Source organism: Pristiophorus japonicus, chromosome 6, assembly GCF_044704955.1.
Source record: "Pristiophorus japonicus isolate sPriJap1 chromosome 6, sPriJap1.hap1, whole genome shotgun sequence".
Lineage (NCBI taxonomy): Eukaryota > Metazoa > Chordata > Chondrichthyes > Pristiophoridae > Pristiophorus > Pristiophorus japonicus.
Window position 1 is genome coordinate 168,486,606 of NC_091982.1, and position 11,235 is coordinate 168,497,840.

Consider the following 11,235-nt stretch of genomic DNA (forward strand, 5'->3'; position numbering starts at 1 on the left):
CAACCATCTCTCATCCACATCTCAGTGAATGTTCACTTCTTCATGGGGGTTTCATTTGATTGGCGGAGCTGTGTGCCCTTACTGCGCTGTCACTTGCACTCCCTCGGACATTCCCTCCCTAAGTTCCTGTGTCATTACTGCTATTTCTCCCGTCAGGACCATCACCTCTTCACCACTGCACTGACGCTACCGATGAGTGATCGGGTAAGCTCATTGGTCTCCATACCCAATGCCACAATCTGAGCCGCATCTGTTGCATGCTGCATCTCAGGAGAGCGTGTCTCCAATCTCCTCCTCCTCTGCCTGGGTCTGCCTCGCGGCACCACTACACTGGGAGGCGCGGACTGGGACGGTGGGACGCTCGGTGTTGCAGACGGCACCACTACACTGGGAGGCGTGGGCTGGGACGGTGGGACGCTCTGTGTTCCAGACGGCAGTACTAGAGAGAGAAGCACGGGCTGGGACGGTGGGACGCTCTGTGTTCCAGACGGCAGTACTAGAGAGAGAGGCACGGGCTGGGACGGTGGGACACTCTGTGTTCCAGACGGCAGTGCGAGAGAGAGAGGCGCGGGCTGGGACGGTGGGACGCTCGGTATTGCAGACGGCAGCACTCGAGTGCGAGCCATGGGCTGGGATGGTGGGTGAATGGGTGTAAACTGCTCCATGATATCACCAGCACCACTGGGACCCGCAATGTCGGAATCAAAACCATGGAAGGTGGAACCAGAACCTATGCGAGTGGGAGGTGCAGGCTCGGACGATGGTGCACTGGCTGTAAACTGCAGCACCACTGGGACCCGCAACATCGGAATCAAAACCATGGAAGGTGGAACCAGAACCTATGCAAGGGGTTGAAACGCTGATGCCCCTTAATGGGGGCTCATAAACATTAATTTGGAAGCTCTCGCCTGTAGACATTTCAGTCATCGCCACCATCATCCAGTCTGGATCGTCCACATCTGGTTGTACTGGTTCTTGTTCTGTATCTTCAGCATCCTCAGGGTTGGCAGCATCATCATCATCATCATCATCATCATGTTCTGCTAAATATATCAGAACAGTCAAATGTTTAACAGTAAGGGAGGGGGCAGGATGGGTGGCATGAGTACTCTCACACATAGCAGGCCAGGCAGCAGGTTGATTTGAAGGGCCACGATGCATTTTCAGGACATACCCTCTTCCTCGCATGCGGGCACAGCTTGTGCTGTACTGATTGCTTTTCTCCATGTACGACTCATCATAGCAGCTACCCTCTGTTCCAAGGGTGTCAGTGGATGCAGATTGGGTGTGCCTCCTCCTGTTCGAGTTGCTTCCCTTTTGTTGTGGGCCAATTTCTTCTGCAAAGAGTAAAATATAACTTTTTACAGAGTGCGTCTTTCTGCAGGGTGGGACACACAGATTACAATTACAATTACATTAAAAAATGAAAATATTACTTATACTAACTACTTGACCAAGGTCTTTTCTTTTTACACTGGCTTCCAGATCTCAAGGTATGCACTACTGCGCAGTAATCTTCTGCAACTTGGTTCCAGCGTTTCTTCATTTCTTTAAGTGGCACTTTTATGCGACCTCTTTTGCTGGTATCTAGCTCCTGCCATCTCTGCTCAATGACGTTGACTAATATCTCCACTTCCTCATGCAAGAAATTCTTTGTTCTTGGTGGATATTGTTCCATTGCTGTATTGAATTGACACTCTTATTTTGCAAAAGCACAGCCCTTATTTTGCATGCACCTATGCAGCACCTGTTCTGGAAGCTTAGCAATGAAATGCAACACTCACTGATTTCAGCAGATGATTTCTTCAACAGTGCTGCTAAAAGCACTCCTTCAGACACCAAAAAAATCACCAAAATTCAATCCCAAGCCTTTCCAGAGGTCCACGAGATAAATCAGCACTTTTCTTTAAGTTCCTTTAAAAATGGCCGAGTGCCAATGTTTATGGGCCACTGTGCGTGCTCCAACGCGCATGCACAGGGCTGCCAGCATGACGTTCTCTCATTTGACTTCGCCCCGTCCCCCTGGACTTGCAGAATCGGCGCGACTCTCTGGCTCCACCCCTCGCTGCTGTCTGCGCGCTGCGCCGAGCTCCGAGGGACCTGCAGGGAGCCCGAGAATTACGAGGTACACGTCCATGTCAGGGCTGCGCCATTCTAGGCGCGGCCCAAAACTTGACCCCTATGTCTCCTGCTTATAACATCAAAGTGATAGCATACATCAAGATTTAAAATAAAGTCAAAATCTGATTTTTTGACATCAACTTTAAGAAGAATGTCAAGGTCATGAAGAGGTAACAGAAGAGATTTATGAAGGATACTGGGGCTTAAGAGGCTTTAGTTATGAAGAGAAACTAGGTAAACAGGGGCTCTATTCACTAGAACCGAGAAAATTAGGAGAAGAGCTAATAGAAGTGTTCAAAATGGTGACCGTTTTTTCCCAATTTACTTGACTAAAACCTATTTACATCAGCCAATAAGTCAGTAACTAGAGGGCATAAATTTAAATTTAAGAGCAGCAAAAGAACAAAGGGTAAGATTAAGAGTTTTGTTTGTGCAGAGTAATGTTAAGACACGGAATAACCTACCCGAAACAATGCTGAAGCAGATCCTGTGCTGGATCTCGCTGTGCGCAAATTGATTGCTACGTTTCCTACATTACAACAGTGATTACGCTTCAAAAAGTACCTCACTGGCTGTGAAGTTCTTTGGGGCATCCTGAGTTTGTGAAAAGTGCTATATAAATGCAACGCCTTTTTTTCTTTTAGATATTTTAGAGTTTGGTGTTCCATTTAAGTTTTTCGGAAATGTTTGCACCGCAAGCTACAATAAATGAATAAATGATCTTATGGAAACAAGGTTTTTTGCTATCGTAACGGAAGTATTTGTTTGCGTGTGGGATGCCTTGCACCCATTACCAGACAACAGAATCTAGGTTATTTGCTTATTTACTCATTTTAGATGTAAATGGGTAATAGCTGAATCCATATTTTTTTTAATTGCTGATTAAGCCTTCTTTTATGTGATTAAATTGACTTTCCAGACTCAGGAAGACTCCACAGCCTCCTCAAAGATTTTTTTTCGTGATGGCTAATTGCCTTCCTTTGGTACTCACATTCACTAAGCAGCTAGCGATGTCAATCAATGAAGTCAATGGAAAGGTAAATGAGGCGGGCAGCAGATCGGCAACCGGTGAACCTGTGTATTATTATACATCGGTGATATGCCAAATAATCTGGCTGGGACACAAGTAGAACAAGAACTTGCAGTTATATAATGGCCCTCACAACCTCAAGAAGTCCCAAAGTGCTTTAGAGCCAATTAAGTAGTTTTTGAAGTGCAGTCACTGTTGTAATATAGGAAACGCGGCAGCCAATTTGCGCACAGCAAGCTCCCACAAACAGCAATGAGATAAATGACCAGATGTCGGTTTAGGGATAACTATTTGCCTTGACACCGGGGAGAACTCTCCTGCTCTTCTTCGAAATAGTGCCATGGGATCTTTTACATCCACCCAAGAGAGCAGACGCCTCAGTTCAATGTCTCATCCGAAAGACGGCACCTCCAAACATGACATGCTGTCTTCTTTGGTTTTCCCTTCGTGAACCCGCAGCTCCTTCAGAGAGGGGCCGCCATTTTTGAAATTGCCCTTGCTAAGGTTTGGAGTGGTGTCTGGGACCGCTCCGCTCGTTTTCCCACGCGCTGACCTCTTATCATCTGGCGGTGACCCCCTCGCGAAATTGCACCCTGGGAGTGGACCCGCTGCTGGCTGGTGCCCCCAACAGCTTTTTCTGTGGTGCACCATGTGTAAAATGATGTTGTGGTCGCCATTAACGGGGAGGGCGCACTACTGCGACCGCCATCTTTTTTTTTGTCGGTCGACTGCTAGGTCGGCCTGACAATTATGCCACTGGGTTCGGCTGGGCTGTCAACAGGCAGCCTGGCACCCCCGCTGGCCTGGCAGAAACCCTCCCTGGTGGCCCAGTGGACCTAATTTAACAAGATGCAGAGCTCACATCGGCTCTCCCCTTTAACGGAAGAGGCGAGGCGTTGTGATGCGCCAGCCTGGTACTGATGACTGACAGTGATGAAGAGTCCGTCCCGCCTCCATTTCCGCCCCGCTAGTGATGGTCACTCCACTCCCGCCCTCACTTATGCTCCCATTATGACCGACTTCCGCCCCGCTCAAAAAAAATGATAAAGAGCTGAATTTCGCAAGATAGGTCTGCCACATCCATCGCAGCGGTCAGAAAACATCAAAAATGTTAGGTGCGTCCCGTTTCCAGCGGAGGTGAATTTCGGCCCCCTGCACTCTGGATAAATTGGGATTTGTGTTGTATATCATTGCTCATTGAAGGTCTACGAAATCTTTTGGCCCAGATTTTGTGGTGGTCATGACGGCGAAACTGCCAGCGTTGCCATCATTACTCCTCTGAAAGTGACAGCAACTTCTGGAGCAAGCGCTTGTGGAGATAAACACGGAAATCCAGATGCTGCTGTCAAACATTCCCTGCTGCTTCACAGTTTGTGATGTGGAACTCCCCACAGTCGGCAATCAATTCAAATCATTCTGAAATGGAGTTCCTGATGAAAACTTCTCCTTATCACGCCGGAATATTGCAGTTAGCCACCCTGCACCACCCCCACCTCCCCCCACCCCACCCCCCGCCAGCCCACCACCACCTGAAAAAGTTAAGCCTCATTGAAAGAGGTGTAACTGGGTTTTTAACAGTGTATTGACTGCTAAACAACCATTCTGGCCCACCAAAATGAATTTTATATTTGTGGAAAGTCAAATTTTACCATTAATATGTGAAGAATCACATGGGTTTTAATAAAATATATTTTTTAAGTTTTTTAAATGATATTTCAACTTCCAACTTAATCCTATATGTTTTGTCCCAATCTTTATTTCAGTCTCGGTAAAATTTATAAAAAGTAAATTAAAATCTGTGGATTTTATTTCCTGGTTTGCTGTCTGTGAGAAGTATCATGTCTACTATTACTCTCAAGTCCCTTTCTAAATTTCCCTGTGCAATTCAATCCCATTCATTGTACACTTAAGACCTAAGTCCAATATACTAAAAGCTATCAGTGTTAAATTTAATTTGCCATTTGTCTGCCCAATTGTATAATAAATCTAAATATTTTTTCAAATCGCTAGTTGTATCCTCTGTCTCTATCGGAAACTTTGAGCATGCTACACGCAATCTTCTGGACACAACATAAAAGGTTAGTGACTCATGTACATTGTGTACTGAACCAAGGCAGCACAAAGTTAGAAAATGACCGATTACATCTCTCAAATATTCTGCTTCCTGTTTTGGTCAGCTTCTTATCCAGGCTCATAGTCTATCCTCTACTTTTTAGGTTCATTAGAATTTTTAAAACATGGAACTTGTCAAAGCTTTCTGAAATTCCAATAAACTATTAATTAAATTATAACACGTTCAAAGAAGTCAAGGAGATTTATCAGAGAGGATTTTCTCTGCTATATCATCGCTAGCTTATTGTTATTACTAAACACATACTCTGCTAGTCACCCCTTAAGAAGAAATTCTCATTATATTTCATCAGTCATTAGTGCTGGGCCCAATTTAGATTTCTTACCCTTTTTAAACCCAGATACTATTCAGTTATATGGGATCTTGCCAGCAGCACTCTTGCCATGAAAGATAATCATATAAAGAAAGTCACATGTTTGCTATTCTACAACTCCCTGCTATTCGATTTTCTCACCTCAGGGTACCCTCTGCCCTATATTAGTGCTTTTGTTTTTTGGGAGAAAAGAACATTGTAGGCTACAGACATTTTCATATGGATATACAATCAGAGACACTCTTGGATCTCACTCCCACATGTACCCTTGAGTGTTATAGAAATAGGTCTTCCCCCTCCCTTCCCCAGGCAAGCCCCTGTGGAAGGATAAGTTTGAATGTCAGTCACAGTTCTAATTTTAACTTAGCTCCAGCTTTGAATCTACCAGACCATTCATGATATTACATAATTATCATAGGCAATCCCTCGAAATCGAGGAAGACTTGCTTCCACTCTAAAAGTGAGTTCTTAGGTGACTGAACAGTCCAATATGGGAATTACAGACCCTGTCACAGGTGGGACAGACAGTCGTTGAAGGAAAGGGTGGGTGGGATTGGTTTGCCACACACTTCTTCCGTTGCCTGCGCTTGATTTCTGCATGCTCTCGGCGACGAGACTCGAGGTGCTCAGCGCCCTCCCGGATACTCTTCCTCCACTTATGGTGGTCTTTGGCCAGGGACTCCCAGGTGTCAGTGGGATGTTGCATTTTATCAAGGAGGCTTTGAGGGTGCCCTTGAAGCATTTCCTTTGCCCACCTGGAGCTCGCTTGCGGTGTAGGAGTTCCGAGTAGAGCACTTGCTTTGGGAGTCTTGTGTCAGGCATGCGAACAATGTACTATTAGTAGCATCAGTTATATTGCAATAAAGGATCTAAATGTCTGAACACTTAGGGGCAGATTTTGACTTTGTGCAATGAGTCATAATCTATCCCTCAGACCTTTCCCTATTCATCTCTATGGACCTCAGATGAAATTGGATTTCAGGAGCCATCTCTAGGCCGTTACATGTAATTACAGTGTGTTCCAAAAAGGGCACAAGCTTTGCTTGTAAATAGCTGAAAAACAGCTTAGAGCCTAGGAGATAGATTTTGTCTTCATTGGTATCTTGGTTTGGGGTGGGGGGGGGGGGGGAAGCGGAGGTGGAGGCGGAGGGTGGATCTCATGCCTTTTTTAACAGAAGCTGCCTGATTTCCATTTTCTTAACTTCAAATGGCGAAGTACTTTTTTTAGGACTGTTTGTACGTTTGCTGGGATCCCTTACATTAACCTGTGCCGTCCTCCCAATTTGTCAGCACTAAGTAGCAAACGAGATGCGGCAAAGTACTGCTTCACACTACTGGGACAGTCCTACCAGGATCCACACTGAGTCAGCTGATCTTAGCCAGGATGAAAATAGAAGCTCTGCAATTAGCTTGGCCCAGGGAGGGGGCGGAAAATTGTCCTGGGTTCCAGTTCCTGATGGAGACCAAAAGGAGTGAGAAAGAGAAAGAAAAATGAATTACCCTAAAAATAACATTCTAATTCCTTGAATCAGCCAAAAACTTTGAAATAACATTTAATTATTTTCAAAAATATATTTTTTAAAAGACAATTATGGCCTTAATACAATATCATTAAAGTTTTATTTTGAGTGACTACATTTTAAAACTGACTTTAAAAGACATTATTTGTTTCTGAGTTCTCCCACGTTGTGCACCATTCCCTGATGGATGGTAATGTGATTCCAAGTCTCTCCCAATATCACACCGAGACTGAACAATAAGGGAGTAAAGGGTTATAGGGATAGGGCGGGGAGGGTTAGGGGAGAGGGCGGGGAAGTGGAGTCGAGGCCAGATCAGACATGATCTTATTGAATTGCAGAGCAGTCTCGAGGGGCCAAATGGCCTACTCCTGCTCCTATTTCTTATGTTCTTATGTTCTTAACAAGGAGTGCAAGAGCCACCTCTTCAGATTCATCTTGAACCTTGCCCTTTTCCCCAGTGGGGACGCACATTGCTCTGCTCACATTTCTCCTAACATTGCAATTATTGCCACGAGTGTAAATGGACTTATGTGTGCAGCATGTTGATAGATAGTATACCTCCTTTCCAAACCAGGAATGGGTGAGCATTCAGAGCTGATGCCCGCTAACAGATTTGTTGTATTCAGCTAGAGTGGAACCCTCAACATCTACTATCAAAATTATTCATCAGAAATCTTCACAGGTTAAAGCCTTACATGAGGCATTAGCTTATTGCACAGTATCTCGTGGTGAATAAAGCTCAATGATGTTTATTTTATTACTTGTACTATACTTGTCTTCATCTTGTGCCTAGTATCTTGTACCATATATACAAGACCAAAATTTGGGTAATCTCGATTATCATTATCCACCAGCGCTTCCCTTTCATTCAGGCAGATTTCACTGTGTAACCTCATGAAAAAAATCATTAAAAGTGAAATATTGGAAGTAGAAAGATACCTAGCAGGTAAATTGCATATATTATGAAAGTAGGGCATTGATATAGTAGCTATAGATACATAAATTGAAATCTCACGGAGCTGTTGACTCAAAATGACCGTGATCAGAGAAGATTCCTCGATCTTCTCATTTACATTCTCTCCTAATTACTATTACGCATCAAGAATTCCATACTGGCTCCAGTGTATATTAACAAGGCATCAGAAAGCACAATACCACAACTAAATTACGGATCGAAGAATTGTACCTGTACAGAAAAGATCCTGTGATACAATGTCTGCTCTCAGGAACTGCATGGTGGCTGCTGTATTCTCACTGTTGGTGCTGAACATGCTCAGTTGCCCAGTATCAGCTTGTAAGTCTTACAATTGTCGTAGTCGCTTGTTATTTAGACCATTTTAAATACCTTTTTCAAAATAATTTTTTGGGTTAAGTCTGTTAATTTTTTTTTCCAGTTGGAACCAATGGAGACTGCTGCCTCAAGTACTCAATGAAAGCAATGCCATTTCAGTTAATCTCTGGCTATGTGCTACAAAGATCAAATGAAATCTGTGACATAGATGCAATCATGTAAGTACAAATGCACAGAAATATAGCAATTGTAAATACTTATTAATACACGGTCGAGTTTGTTTTCTGTACATCATATTCTGAGGTCTCGGCATGCTGAAGCAAAAAAGGAATACTATCCCAATATTTCCTTCATTCATTTTCACAAAATAACATCAGTCCCCCATATAAAATGTAATTTATCTGTCTTGCTGACACTTACAGAATCAGTAGTAATTCTCAGGGTTGTCATTTTGGAACACACGGCAACTTTCTTTGACAACTATTGTTTACTCCTCGATAATATGGGCTGACTCGTATGGGTTTTAGCACTTGCACACACTTAACAATGGTTGCAATACTTGGGGCCATCATTCATAAGTAGTATTCTTCCTTCCATTCAATCCATATATCACAAAGAATGACTGGGAAGTAATTACCTTTGATGATGTACTTTCAATTGTCAAATCTGTTTAAATACTTCACAGATTCTACACTGTCAGAGGACGGGCAGTGTGTGCAAATCCTGGGAGAAAATGGGTGAAAAGAGCACTGGAAGTTTTGAGGTAAGAGAACAAGCTCTCACTATTCAATTATATTGAGAAAGATAAAGGACAAGATTTTTTATTTTGGCATTTTTGGTATGGGTAATGAGGGCTGTTCATTCAGAATTTCACCACAGCTTGGATGATAAGTCTAACACATAATACTTGGTCTGAACTAATTCTATTTATTGTAGGTCCTGACAATATTTAAGATGAATGTAGTATAGTCGCTGTACATTTAGCTGTATTATTTATACTTTATAACAGGTTAACTGATTTGAAACATATCAATTTTTGTGTTTCCTTGTAGCAAAAGGCTGGAAAAGATGTCTCAAGAAAATGGACCGGCATCTTGAGAAGATGAAGCAAATGCAACAGCTGAATTTGTCTCACTTGTAACCTTCCTCCATTGTATCTCTGCAAGCCTGTACAAAACAAAGCACTTTTACATTTCTCCCAATCATTGTGTAAGCTCTTTCATTTTATGTTCCATTAAACATGGACTAGTAATTTAATTGCAAATACCTATTTATACAAGGGAAAGCTAATTTCTATTCATTATGTTCTAGCACCTGTTTCAGCTGAAATAAATGAGAAAACATTGAACTGCATTCCTTTCTGTATCTGTTCATTTCCACAAGTCTGACTCAAGAAATGCATGAAACAAAACGGCTTTTTTGCCTCATTTGATATAGATTCAAATCATAATTCTCAAGGCTGTCAATTGGAACTTGTTATACAGCTTTAATAGAGAAATATTATTTGTCAAATCAATCCACGCTCATTTAAAAAAAAAATGACTTCAGTGCTCTGCAGATTTAACATTAATGCCAATACGTTTTTTGGGTGGTGCATTCACACTGGCAAGCTCACATTTTCCATTCACCACTAATTATCAGCAGTAACCAGTTATGCCATAATCCGTTCAAGTTAATCGAGCTCTTAATAAGTGGTTAGAGAGCAGAAACTAAGCTCTTGTGCAATTAAAATTTCCGACATTAATTGCCGACTATATTTAGTCCGACTGAAAGCTGTACTTACTAACGCCAGACCAAGACATTTATTTATCTCCTCCCCTCCTTGTCCCAACATTTTCCGATTTCCCTACTCCTCTTCTCCTGAAGTCATTAACTCTTTGCAGGGTATAGTTCTAGTGACAAACCTCCGGTTACTCTATTCAACCGCAGGGGGCATTACTGTCTTCACCAAACATCGGCAATAATGCACACTTTCAGCATGGTGTTCACTGATGAGAGATCAGGGGCAGAAAATTAAGCTCATCTTTCTCTCTCTAACCCAAGCATTGAAGCCAACTGTGCCCCTCTCACCATGCCAGGAGTAATTTTCATATCGGCAAATCACACATAGTGCACGCCTGAATTAGTGATGTGCATGCCCAGCAGTCAAGCCTCATTAGTTGTCACACTTCCCATTGGTTACACATGAGATAGATACTCCGTAATCAATTCTCTTCTGAAGACTAGGCCCCTGAGATCTAGGACTATCCTCAGCCAAGGGCGAGTGTCTCTCCATCCTCCATGGAGGAACAGCACTTTCCTCCTCTTTGACTGAAGAAGTGCAGGAATAGGTAACATGCCATGATTGAGTTGCTGACGGCATACAGGAGTTTGTGGATCTGGAGTTTCCCAGGTGGTCACAGTGGCCTGCCTCTTCCTCCAAGGCACCCCATATGATGTTAAACCTCATAGAAGGATCACTACATTGATTCCTGAGATGAAGGGGTTGGTTGACCTATGAAGAAAGGTTGAGCAGGTTGGGCCTATAGGTTGGGTCTATACTCATTGGAGTTTAGAAGAATGAGAGGTAATCTTATTGAAACATATAAGATACTGAGGGGGCTCGGCAAGGTAGATGCAGAGAGGATGTTTCCACAGGTGGGGGAATCTAGAACTAGGGGGCATAGTTTAAGAATAAGAGATCACCCATTTAGAACTGAGATGAGGAGGAATTTCTTCTCTCAGTGGGTCGTAAATCTCTGCCCCAGGGAGCTGTGGAGGCTGGGTCATTGAATATATTTAATGTAGAGATAGACATATTTTTGAATGATAAGGGAGTGAAGGGTTATG

General features: G+C 43.1%; 1 protein-coding gene across 1 annotated transcript; it reads left to right on the top strand.

Moving 5' to 3' along the window:
• The first annotated feature begins 8,327 nt into the window (after positions 1–8,327).
• On the top strand, positions 8,328–9,504 carry LOC139266219 (C-C motif chemokine 20-like). Its single transcript, XM_070884049.1, has 4 exons — positions 8,328–8,409; positions 8,510–8,624; positions 9,092–9,169; positions 9,459–9,504. Exons 1-4 carry the CDS (start codon positions 8,328–8,330, stop codon positions 9,502–9,504), a joined length of 321 nt encoding a protein of 106 aa, XP_070740150.1.
• Positions 9,505–11,235: the final 1,731 nt, after the last annotated feature.

Bases quoted from the DNA above. Each gene is read 5' to 3' on its own strand.
- LOC139266219 (XM_070884049.1), top strand. From the start codon at position 8,328: ATGTCTGCTCTCAGGAACTGCATGGTGGCTGCTGTATTCTCACTGTTG. The intron at 8,410-8,509 runs GTAAGTCTTACA...TTTTTTTTCCAG, and splicing joins CAGTTGCCCAGTATCAGCTT to TTGGAACCAATGGAGACTGC. The intron at 8,625-9,091 runs GTAAGTACAAAT...AATACTTCACAG, and splicing joins TGTGACATAGATGCAATCAT to ATTCTACACTGTCAGAGGAC.